General features: G+C 38.5%; 4 protein-coding genes across 4 annotated transcripts in view; 2 read left to right on the top strand and 2 right to left on the bottom strand.

Moving 5' to 3' along the window:
• Positions 1–13,112, top strand: part of LOC113837940 (ephrin-B2-like) — a 423,845-nt gene that overhangs the window by 225,883 nt on the left and 184,850 nt on the right. The gene's annotated exons all lie outside the window — the stretch shown is intronic.
• Positions 1–13,112, top strand: part of LOC118239765 (mothers against decapentaplegic homolog 1-like) — a 433,113-nt gene that overhangs the window by 186,197 nt on the left and 233,804 nt on the right.
• The window catches only part of LOC113839150 (mothers against decapentaplegic homolog 1-like), a 313,586-nt gene that overhangs the window by 132,425 nt on the left and 168,049 nt on the right, over positions 1–13,112 (bottom strand). The gene's annotated exons all lie outside the window — the stretch shown is intronic.
• Positions 4,440–5,444, bottom strand: LOC103159332 (nucleoporin SEH1). Its single transcript, XM_035453599.1, has one exon. It carries the CDS (start codon positions 5,442–5,444, stop codon positions 4,440–4,442), a length of 1,005 nt encoding a protein of 334 aa, XP_035309490.1.

The raw sequence follows: 13,112 nt of genomic DNA on the forward strand, positions 1-13,112 counted from the left end.
ACAGTGCCTAAGGTTTCTAACGTTCTGGGATCGAATCCAAGAGGTTGGTCGCCAAAAGTGGTGTCTCAGGAGAGCAGGGCAGGCTGGGAAATGTAGTCCCAAGTGAGGTCTCTGTGAGGAGTGGGAAAAGTCTCTAGGAACTGTTGGCTGACCCAGCTGGCTTTGTATGCAAATGAGCGAGTGAATCAGTGACTGACAGAGCTGAGTGATAGACTGAATTGAATGGAGGCAACAGCAAGGAGGCAGCTGTCAGTGTTGCAGTTTAGGAATGGCCAGGATTCGAGCATGGTGGTGGTGGGAAGTTAATTCATGAGCTTGCCCAAGTGCCTGTGGGCTTCTGCCTCGGAGTCCATGAATGAATAAATGAACGAATAAATGATTAAATAAATGTTTGAATGAATGGATGGATTGGGTGCAACCACATTGGTGGAGGCAGGCAGGGACCAGGATAAGCCAGGAGGGAAGAAGGGAGCCCAATGAGGACAAGGGGCTGTGTTCCAGGCTCTAAGGGTGTTGGGGCGGGGGTTAATGAGGTAAATAGATGTTATTGTGACATGAAATAGAAATCAGGCACTAGGAAAATGTCTGAAGATCTACAAAGATGACACCAGCTAACAATTTAAGCAACAAAGGAAAGGCTACCTTAATGCCTCTCCTGATATTGAGATTGATGACTGACTTATATGCCACCCAATAACCCTCATCCAGCAGCTGATGGAAGTAGAAGCAGACACCCACAACTAATCACTGAACTGAACTGGAATCCAGTTACAGAGAACGATGAGTGATGAGCAAAGAGGGCCAGACCAGGCTGGTGAAACCCACAGAAACAGATGACCTGAACATCGGAAAACTCTTGCTCCCCAGACTGATAGCTGGGATACTAGCATGGGGCTGATCCAGACCCCAGGAACATGGGTTTCAGTGAGGAAACCTCAGAAATCTACTGGACCTCCAGTAACTATCCCCTACCATGGGTGTAGACTTTGGGAGCCCATTCCACATAGAGGGATACTCCCTGAATCAAGACACACAGAGGTGGGCCTAGGCCCTATCCCAAAGGATACAGCAGACTCTGATGACATCCTATGGAAGGCCTCACCATCCAGGGAGAACCAGAAAATGTATATGATAGATAGGATTTTAGTTGGGGAGAATTGTAGGGGTGAAGGGGAGGGAGAGGGAACTAGGATTGACATGTAAAACAGTCTTGCTTATAATTCAAATACAAAAAAAAAGAAAAAAGACAACTCCTGCTCCCACTGTTAGGAGTCCCACAAAAAATAGAAATAAAGAATTGCTATAATTGAATACTATGTTTTCTATTAATAACATATGAGGAACAAGTTCACAAGCCTATGTATAATATGATCTTGTATAATGGAAAATTTGTCAGGGTTTCTCAAATCTCCTCTATAAAGGTTAATGAATCATGTATTGACCAAGTTTTTGTTTGTATAGCTGTGAAGAGACACCATGTACACGGCTAATATTTATTTTACTTTTTAAAACATGTTTTCCCTGTGGCTTTGGAGGCTTCCTGGAACTAGCTCTTGTAGACCAGGATGGTCTCAAACTCACAGAGATCCACCTGCCTCTGCATCCTGGTTCCTGCTATTAAAGGCGTGGACCACTACACTATGGCTATTGCTAATTTTTAAAGGAAAAAACATTTGATTGGGTGGCTTAGATTTTCAGAGGTTTTATCAAGTATCATCATGTTGCCACATGGTAGAATGCAGGCAGACATGACAGTGTAGAGAGTTCTGGGCATTACACATATTGGCCACTCTCAATGGGAAGTGGTCTGGGACACTGTTCATGGCTTGGTCATATATGAGATCTCAGTATGCACCAACCCAGTGACATTCTTGCTTCAATAAGTCCATACCTTCAGCAACAAACCAACCTCATAAGAGTGTCATTTCCTATGAGCTTATGGGATGCAATTACATTCAGACTAGCACAGGTCATATGCATGAATGTTCACAAGGAAGTATGATATGTCCTTTTGCGTGAGTAAACAATGAACCCATCCTACCGAAAAAGACTATATTTTAAGTTTGTTTTCAAACCAGAATTTATAAACTATGAAATTTTTGTTGGGGCACACCTAAGGCCCCATGATAAATTACATGAAGTATTCAGCTTTGTTTTCACACAATTTGGGAATAATTAACACATTGTTGATTATCCTCAAATTGGACAGAGAGGCTAGTGAGGAACTTTTTTAACACCAGTTATATTTTTTTAAGAAGCTTGTTTTAACAACTTTGCTTTCAATGACTTGTACATTTTAAACTTTTATTTTTCCTGACTTTTCATGAGCCTAAATATAGGCCATACCATCACTAATTCCAAAGCATTCTACTATATTTTTGGTATTAATGGTCAAACACATATGTGCATCAGAAACCTGATTGTAATAAGCATAGTAAATAAATGACTTTTAGACATGTAAAAATATGATAGTCGTACCACTACTACATCCAACACTGTCCCAGAGAAGCAAAACGCAGTGACACACATACTCTTGACTTGCAGACACAGTACTAAAGCCCCACAATATCAGTGGTCTTTACATTACTTCTATGGAGAATATTATGCTTTTGAAAGACAAAATAAAACCTGCCTCAACATTCCTTTGCAGATTTCTAGTTTTGGCAAGTCATAGTTAATCCAATGAAAAACCTCTGTTAGTCTCATTAATTAGTTTAGATTGAATGACAATGCTGTCTGATGAACTACTGTCTGTTTCAAGAAATCTTTTAGTGTTTGAATGTAATCTTTATCCTTTTCAATGGTCACTGGGTTTTCCCCCCCACCCTCCTGTGAAAACAAAAGCAAAACCTCTTCCTTGATGTAACACATATCTTGGTTTTTATTCCAAGGTCAAAGTATCTCTAAAGCATATAGGTTGCTTTAATTTGAAATTTCTTTTTTTAATCTAAAATCTCCCAATGCTGTTGTTTACATTTCAGTAGAATTTAAATAATATAAAGTTAATAATTGATTATTTAATCTATCTCTGGAAGTCTTAATTATTCCTTTTAGTTTACTGAGCATATCTTTTAAGGAACCTCATAAAGTGTTAATATAAGTAATCTATTATTTTGTTTTGGTTTTTGAGGCAAGGTTTCTCTGTGGCATTGGAGGCTCTCTTGGAAACAGCTCTGGTAAACCAGGCTGGTCTCAAATTCACAAAGATCTACCTACCACTGCTTCCCAAGTGCTGGTATTAAAGAAATGCACCACCACCACCCGGCATGAGTAATCTTTATTAAGAAAACTTCAGAATTTAGATATGGGGGTAAGAACCTGAAAGATCAGAGAACCAGTTGAGCAGCCTTTAGTGTCTCCTACTTCTTCCATTTCTCAATCTAAAACAGAGAAAGATCGTCTCTCAGCCCCTCCTTACTAATTCCAGTCTCCAATCTATCTAGTTTTCCAAACCAGATAACTGGTAGCTCTACTCTCTGATGCCACACAAGCTTCATTACAAAAATATGATCAAAATATGAGACAATCCCCAGATTTCAGTTCTTATCTATCTCACATGTTTGCTAATTCCTGATATGAAAGTCTCCATGACAGATGTCTCATAACATGGGTATCTCAACATCCTGTGGTCTCAAATGCAACTCAGCTTCATCTTCACTGCTTCATGCAATGAACTCCCACAGACTCTGCACTTGGGCTTTGACTGCCCAAAACATAGATGTGTACTATAGTGAAGAACTGACCACAGAACAAAAATCCATCATCTTTATATTTTCCATCTTTATTGTTCGCAAAGTCACTTAAAAATTTAGTGAATCTGCCATGATTTTGTGGCCCCTACCAACCTTGAATCAAACTTGCCAGTTTTTGAATAATGTTGCTTGTGAGACAAGGAATTACTTTGCCTACTCCTTCAGTAAGGTAAGGGCATTGCTGGATAGAGTCATAAACTTGGGCTACCTTCCTAGGCTTTCAATGAAGAACAGGGCCCGTTCTCTTTTTTTTCTCCAAATTAGAATAAAGCTATATTTTCCCTCTTCCCAACAGTTTAATTATGAGGATAGTAGCAAACTCTTCAGTTTCTAAGCACAAGTTAGTCTCCAGAACAGTAAAAAAATTGTTTTGGTAATGATGTCTCAACAAAATGTCCTCCATTTATAGTGTCATTAAACTGACTAGTATAAAAAATTATATACACTGTAATTTTAAAGGCCTTTTTGACTGTGTTTAGTATTGATCAGGCTGCTGGTTCATCTTGGGGGATATCAAACATCACTGGAAAAGGGGAAAAGAACTTGAGTTCCATTCCTGTGTGCATGAAACAAACAGCAAAACAGCAAAGTTACTCCAACTAGCTTTACTCAGCTATTCTTTCTGCCAGCAGAAGATCCATGTAATGAGTTTTGAAGACTTGGAGTATTTGAGCTTAGTGAAGGATTTCAATTTCCCAGCTGAGAACTCCCATTTACTGGGCTCCAGTGATGTTTCAAAATACCAGTACACTTCCAATTGTCCATGTAAATAGCTTTCCACAACCTCACGCAGCCGTCATCTCCTGAGGATGCTAGCACTGTTCCTGTTATGTTCCAACTCACCCTCCAGACCTGAGAGTTGTGATTATCAAACTGAGCCACCATATGGATTTCAAATTTTGTGGGACCACCAGAAGAAGTAAGTTCTTTCCTCACAGGTTTTAATGTGAAAATTCGTACATCTTTGGTGGCTATTGCCAGGATGTGGAAAGATCTCCCCAAATTTGGAGCAAAGGCAATATCATGAACAGTATCGGTGGCTGTCATAAGAGTTTCTGCTTCTGCATATTTCCTGGTGTTTTCATTGTACTCAAAAATCTGAACCTTTGCCATTGCCTTTGGACTGTTGTCATTACTTCCCACAGCGATCATTGGGGAGTGAGCACGAGAGACAGAAGGGTTCCAAGAAATACAGCTGCAGCTCAGCTTACATGAGATCTCGTGCTGTAGAGACCACTGGCTGAGATTCATAACATCTGGGGCCTCATATATTCTTACTATGCCATCTGCTGAACAGGTTGCTAACATCAGACCCATATGTTTGGGAGCAAATTTCACATCAGTAACAGATGTTCTACTGCCCAGTAGAGTTGTCCTCTTCACCCAGTGACTCTGTTCTCGAAGTTTCTTGTTTGATTCTCCTACTACTTCTTCCCAAACAGCTGCTGTTCGGTCAAAAGAACAGGAAGCCAAAACTTGTCCAAATTCAGGATGAGCCCATGTCACATGCCATACAGACCCATTATGTGACTTCCAAATAGCAGTACACTGCCAATCTCCACTTTCACTTTTATCCCAGACCTTGATACTGTGGTCACTGGAGCAGGTGGCCATCCGGCGCCCGTGGAAGTCGAAAGACACATCATGGATGAGGTCCTTGTGGTCTGTCTCGATGCTGCATGGCAGAAACATGGCCACCGCTGCTGTCTGCCTGGCCTGACTCCGAGAGGGCAAGAGAGTGGCGGAGGGGCCAGCAGCCCTCGGACTGCTGCAGAGCACCACTGGGCCTTTTCTTTAATGGTGTTAAAAACCTTGAAAATTACTGTCTCTTTTCCATCAATGTATTGTTATGAAAAACTACTAGTGCTCCTATCTTAACAAAAGAGACATTTATATCATCCTCGTTGTGTCCTTTTCACTGTAGACCTGAAAGAGTCAACAATAAAAACCATCAACAGAGACAAAATTTTGTCTAAGACATCAGCACAATAATCTTAAACCCAGCCTTATTCACTTTTTTGGAAGCTGTAGAGATTAACAAAGATTCGGGGCCAAAATATCACACAAATAACTCTAAGTATTTCATGAAACCTTCTAAGAATCTGTGCTTAGAAGAATGAAGTCAAGATTGGCCTAGAGGGCCAAATCAAGACAAGGATATGGTTTATTGAGGGGAAATGGACTTTTTATATCTTCATCAGAAACATAAAATAGTGGCAATTTCCAGGATCAATACAGTTGTACTTGCCAGGATAATATGAAAATTACAAGCCATACATGGTATATAAGATTAATGTCTAAGAACAATTTTCTTGATAAGCTTACATACTTCCTTGATTACTAAGAAAACAGAAAAATAAGATTAGCCTGAATGCTTCACTACCTGATGTAGAGAGCCATTTCATCAGGAACCAGAAGGTACATTGTGTCCTAGGAGCCATGGACTTTAGCCTGAATATCCTATGACACATGTCTCTCAAGGCAGGTAGGTAACTGCATGGTTCCCTGCAAAGACTTTTACCCCCTGAAATCCTGACCCTGACTGACAGGGTCTGCCATTATTCTCAACATTCCCATCTTTCATGTCATACAACAACAGCACTATGGAGAGCTTTCATGACTTTTGCCATTTAAAGTCTCCTTTCTTCAATATTCTTTGAAAAGTCAACATTCCTATGTCCATTACAGCAAATAAATATCTTTAAAAGTAGCATTTTTTTGTTCAAACATTCTTCAATGTTACAGTGATTAAATAATCTAAGTAACAGCTACTCTGGTAATAAACTGAATTTGTTGTTACCCTTAGGCCAGTGTCTATTTTTGGGGGAGCTTAGGATAGAAAATCAAGTTAGTCACTGAAGGAAAAACATGTAGAACCATTGTTTCTTATTTTTTCTTTAGCTTTTTTACTGTCTTGTGCTCATCTAGCCCTCTTAGCCCACTTGCTCAGAGATATTGCAATTCGGTGGAATCCTTCTCATGTCAGTCATCACTCAACACAATGTTTTTCAGGCAGAAATCAGACATTCTGATCTAAGAACACAGATGTTTGCTCAGATGATCCCAGGTTTTGTCATGTTCATAACTGAAGCTAATTAGGAGTTAGAGACAGTAATATATGAGGTTTTAAAAATCCAAAGTTGCCAGGAGTTGGTGGCAAATTTCTATAATCCCAGCACTCCGGAGACAGAGCCAGGTTGATATCTATGACTATGAGGCCGTCCTGGTCTCAGAGTGAGTGCCAGGATAGGCTCCAAATCTATGCAGAAACCATGTCTCAAAAAAACAAAACAAAAATCCAAAGACAATGCAGTAATCATATCAATCTCTTAAGCACGAAGACGCAAACATGAAGATAGCAGCAACTGGTAAAAACAGATGTGCCAAGAAATGGAAAGAGGAAATCATCTTACACAAAGAAGAAGGAAAAAACTAAAACTGACACTCCACAGAGATTTTCCCCCAATACAAACCTTAAGGAACTGATAACTTAAGAAATTTTATGAAGAAAATTTGGGGAATGTCCATCATTATCAAAAATGAATATAATTACATTACAGTTGTTGATTACAGAAAAACAGTGCACAGATTCACATAAAAAAGAGGACAAGTCTTGTCCCAAAGATACAACAATCAAAAATGGATAAAATACTGTTTGAAAGAGTGAATGGTTTGGTGAGGAAATGTCAAGAAATAGAGCAGGGAAATGTTAACTTTTAATCAAAAGACCAAAGAAAATGTTGAAAAGGAAATGTGTGATCTGGACCACTGTAATCAGCTCCCTATAATTCTATATGTATAGAAATTATATTAACACAGACTGCTAGTGATGAGTGCCAAATTGTTTTCATATATGAATTTAGCTGAGTATGAAAGTGCAGATAGGCAGATGTCCTTGAATTCAAGCAAATTTGGACTGTATAGTTATACAATACTAAGATGTTTCTCAATCACACACACACACACACACACACACACACACACACACACACTTACAAATACAGTTGAATATAATTTTGCCCTGTTGCTTGAGACAAGATCTCATAAGGAGCTCTAGCTAGCAAAACTCATACTGTATAGTTTAAATAATATATTTTGAATATTTTAAAACAAATTCTAGTAAATATTTCATTCTATACCATTAGCTCATTATTCAAATCATGACAGTTTTTATACAAGAGGCAGCTTCCAAACAATTGTCTGGATATTTACTTAAGTTCAAGAGAACTGAAAGTGGAAGTAATTTTACATTGTTTATATTCCTATGTGGATTTTCCTCTAACAAATTTTTCTATGAAATCAGTGTCAATATTTTCTTGAACATTTTTCTAATTTAGACACATTTAAGCTAGTTTATCTCTACATTTTCTTTAATGCTATGTCTACAACTCTGGAAGCTGAAATAATGCTTATTAAAGTAATTTTTCAAGTACCAGTAACCATGTTAATTTTTAAGACTGTTTTGTAAATACTTATGAATCTTCCAAATATGGTGTTAAAATTTTTGTAATGACCATCTATTTTTAAATATATCTAGATCAAAAAATAAAAGACAGTTTTTAATACATGATCATAATATTATTTGTTGTTCTATCAACACATTGATTTAAATACCTGTTGTTGTATGTTACATGAAATAAAGAATGGCTATAATTGAATACTAGGTTTTCTATTAATAAAACATGATGAAGAAGTACACAAGCCTATTATAATATGATCTACTCAAAAGTAAATCTTGCAGTGTTTCTAATATTTCCTCTCTAAACAGGTTTGGAATCCTATAATGATTTAGGGTTTCTATAGTTGTAAAGAGATACCATGTACATTGCTAATCATTTAAATGAAAAACATGTTATTGGGCTGGCTTAAAACTGCAGAGGATTTATCATGCGTCATCACTGTGTAACCTGGTAGAATGCAGACAGACATGCTTCTGTAGAAGTATCTGGGCATTGTATATATTGACCACTGGCAATGGGAATAAGTCAGGGACTTATTGAGCATATATATGATCTCAATATACTCCCCCTAACAGAGGAATATAAAATGGCAGAAAGAAACTTATGAATGTGCTCAAACTCCTTAGCCATCAGGGAAATGCAACTCAAAAAAAAAACCTCTGAGATACCATCTTACACTGGCCACAATGGCTAAAATAAAAAACACCGTGGAGAAAAAGGAACACTCCAACTTGTACAAGAACTTGTGCAAACTTGTACAAGAACTTTGGAAATCAGTATGGTCATTTTTCAGGAAAATGGGAATCAGTCTACCTTAAGATCCAGCAATTCCTCTCTTGGGCATATACCCACAAAATTCACATTCATAACACAAGGATATCTGTTGAACTATGTTCATAGCAGTGTTGTTTGTAATAGCCAGAACCTGGAAGCAACCTAGATGCCCCTCTACTGAAGGATGTATACAAAAAATGTGGTACATTTACACAATGGTGTATTACTAACCAGAAAAAAGCAATGGAATCTTGAAGTTCCCTGGCAAATGATGAAGGTAGAAGAATCCATACTGAGTGAAGTAACCCAGTCACAGAAAGAAAAACTTGTTATGTACTCACTCATATTTTAGACATGAAACAAATTATTTCCAGTCTACAATCCTCACCTCCAGAGAAGCTAGGAAATAAGGAGTACACTAAGAGAAGAATGCATGGCCCCCTGGAGAAGGGGAAAGGACCCCCTGAGCAAATTGGGAGCATGTGGGTAGGGGAGAGGGAGCTGGGAGAATGAGAGGGGAGAAGAGGAGGGGATAGGAAAAAATGGGGGGGAGAAATAAGTTTGGGTTGGGATAAAAATATAGTAAAGCAGAATGAGAGACCATAACAGAGGGGACAATTTTAGGTTTGAGAAGAGATCTGGCAATAGGGAGATTTCCAGAAATCTACAAGGATGACACCAACTGACAATCTAATCAATATTGGAGAGGTTACTTTAAATTCCCTTCTCTGACAATGAGATTGATGACTACCTTATATGCCCTCCTAGTGCCTTCATCCTATAGCTGATGGAAGCAGAAACAGACACTTATAGGTAAACACTGTGCCAAAATCCTGAAATCTATTTTCATATAGGGAGGAATGATGAGCAAATGAGTCAAGACCAGGTCGGAGAAACTCACAGAAACAGCTGACCTGAATGAGGGGCAGCTCATGGACCCAAGACTGATATCTGGGAAACCAGCATAGGATTATTCCAGGCACCCTGAATATGACTGTCAGGTAGGAGGCCTGGGCAATATATGGGACCAATGGTAGTGGATTAGTATTTATCCCTAGCATATGAATGGACTTTCGTAGACCATTCCACATAGAGCAACACTATCTCAACCTAGCCACATGGGGATGGTCCAGGGCCCTGCTCCAAATGATATGACACATTTTGAAGATACTTCATATCAGGCTTCCCCTCCAGTGGGGAGCAGAAAGGGAATGGAATAGGGCATTGGGGGCAGAGGAGAAGGGAAGGGAGAGGAAACTGTGATTGGCATGTCAAACAAGCTTGATTCTAATTTGAATTGAAAAAGGAAAGATATGCTCCCTGAACTACAAAAAAAGAAAAGAAAAAGAAAAATGATTTTAAATGTGATTTTATGGATTTTGGCACTTAACATGGAATCTGCCAAATTTACCTGCACAGCACCATGGACACTTGAGGAATCTCTATACATTAAAAACTCCTTTACTCCCCTGGAACTAAACTTCACAGGATAACATCTTTGTGGTTGGTTGCAAAACCAAGTTATAAGCATTCTAATCATGTATTCATGAACCATGATCCACATCACCATTTAATGGACACAGCCCTCCTGTATGGCCCCAGAAAGGAGATGGAAAAGGGAGACACAAAAAATATGAGTATTATCTCTGGGGGACTGTTTAAGTACCCTGTGGGACTCTTAATTAGTATCTTTGTGGGAAGCGTCTATATTTGTCATTATTTTGCTTTCTGAGATTGAACAGGTTTTGGAGGAAGGTGGAGGAGGAGCATGGGGTGGAAGCTTGACCATAATTTTACAGACTTTTTGTATATATGGAAGCCAGAGTCCAGAATGAAGCTTCCACCATATAAATAATAAGAAGAGCTAGCTTGTACAAACCACCATAGTAGATAGATGGAGTGATTCCCTGTCCCACAGGAGGATGAATGCCCAGAATATTCAAAATGAAGAGAAATTTAAGGACAGAAAGGGGGATGTTTTGTCCTTTGGTCTGACACTGAGGTCAGATGAACTGAAGATACTGTCTTTCTGGTTGTCACAGGGACATCACTCAACCAGGAAAGTAAAGAAAGAACTAGATCTCAAACAAAGAAACAATCAACAACAAAACAAAAAACCAAACAGATCTTCCCCACTGTAGAAGGCTAGAAAATGGTTCTATTGATTTTAGTTTATACCTGAAAGCAATAAAAATATCTAGGTGAATGAATAATAATAGAAATAGTAGTGTTCATGGAAATTTGAATACTTAGAGGATAATGAGGCAGGAAGAAAGAGTAAATGAGCTGTATTGTTAGACAGTATATCTAAAAAAATGCAGCTGCATTATGTAAGATTCTCTACATGAACGGGATGAGAGAGTGACTCTTTCTATGTATATATAAAGTAGGTTTATTATAATGTCTCAAAAACTCTGGTTCAGGTAGTCAGTCCAACCATGGCTTTCTAGGAACGTTAATTTGAAAAATCCAGTATATCGTTTTTTAGCCTTTAGACTAAATCAAGTGAAGAATCCAATTATTGTTCCATCCATCAGATGGACATGTCAGCTTGACTCCTTATACAGAATACCTACAAAACAGTAGTTAGTAATGCTAGTAAAGGAAAGAATTTGGTAGTGAGAGCTAGAGCAAGGAGGCAAATAGAGACAGCTTCCTTCTTCCACATTGCTTGTATATGTTGGCTCCTACCAGAAAGTGAGATCCAGATTACAAGTGGATCATATTCTTGTTAGTGTTGGTGGTACATGATTTTAATCACATGGGAGGCAGAGACAGGTGGATATCTGTGAGTCTGAGACAATCATGGTCGACAAGGGCTAGTTCTAGGACATCAACCAAAGCCACTGTGAAATCCTGTCTTGAAACCCCCCCCAAACTCCCACCCAAAAGTGAATCATATTCTCTCCTGTTTATTATTGTTGTTGTGTATTTTCAAGAAATGGTTCATGTCTGCAGCCGTAGAAATCTTTCTATATTCCAGACTGGTTTTCAACTCATAAATTCCCACTGAATGTTCCTCTGGAGTTTTGGAGTTAAAGGTGTGCACGTTCACCAAGCACCCAAAGGTTGATCTTATCACCTCAAATGATCCATGTTAACAAATGGCTTTCCCATTAAAGAACCTTCAATTAAGTAAAATCCCTCTCAGCTATAATCATTTCTTTGTGAATTAGGTAATCACAGAATAGCCATCACAGCCACCAAGACAGAAGACATGAGAAATTTGTCTGGCCTGAATGAGGCAGGCACAGCATGGGAGTCACTCCAAAACAATATTTTCCCAAACAAAGGAAGGATGGTAATTTTACTTAGGAAGTCTGCACATATTCATATAATATTCTATCTCTTCTTAGCATTCTCAGATAACAGCTCCATTCTGAACATGATCACCATGTAACTGCAGAAACCTTTAGTGTAATACTTACCTCAAGGTCATGCAAGTACATATATGAATTATAAAAATGATGGAAACAAAGGTATCTGGCATGTTCATATTGTAAGACAATGTCTTAGTTGAAAATTAAGTGAATGGCACTGTGAAAAGTATATTGTCAATCTTGATGTTTGATGTAAAAGACAAGTCTACCAATGAAAAAATCATATAAACAAAAGATAGAGAATATAAAACCTGAAAATTTGAAGGAAAAGTAACCTAATAGCACTGTATACCCTGCACCTAGGTGAACTATGATGATGATTCCTATTAACGTCAGAACAAAGCTGCTTTTGCCACTGAGCAGGCAGGCTAGGCAGATGGCAAAAGCAGCATCCATTGAAGAACAGAAAGAGTTCATTATAACTATCCCTGGATGCTTCTGTCTCAAGCCTGTGATATTAGTGTAGAGAATTCTATTATTTTCTTTCATTTTTGTTTGTTATTTCCAAGGCAGGGTTTTTCAGTGGGTTTGGAGACTGTCCTAGAACTAGCTCCTGTATACTAGGCTGGTCTGGAACTACTAGGAACCATGTCATTCTGCAATCCAATTTATGGGATGAAAGACCTGGGCCACCACCAAGCGTCTCCATTATTTTCTTTTTTAATCTGTTTGCAATTTTAGTTATGTGCATGTTTTCTTTTCATGTGTCTGTGCACACTCACTACAGATGCCAGAAGAAGATAGGA

Source organism: Cricetulus griseus, unplaced genomic scaffold (genome assembly GCF_003668045.3).
Source record: "Cricetulus griseus strain 17A/GY unplaced genomic scaffold, alternate assembly CriGri-PICRH-1.0 unplaced_scaffold_1, whole genome shotgun sequence".
In the NCBI taxonomy this organism is placed as follows: domain Eukaryota; kingdom Metazoa; phylum Chordata; class Mammalia; order Rodentia; family Cricetidae; genus Cricetulus; species Cricetulus griseus.

Bases quoted from the DNA above. Each gene is read 5' to 3' on its own strand.
- LOC103159332 (XM_035453599.1), bottom strand. From the start codon at position 5,444: ATGTTTCTGCCATGCAGCATCGAGACAGACCACAAGGACCTCATCCAT.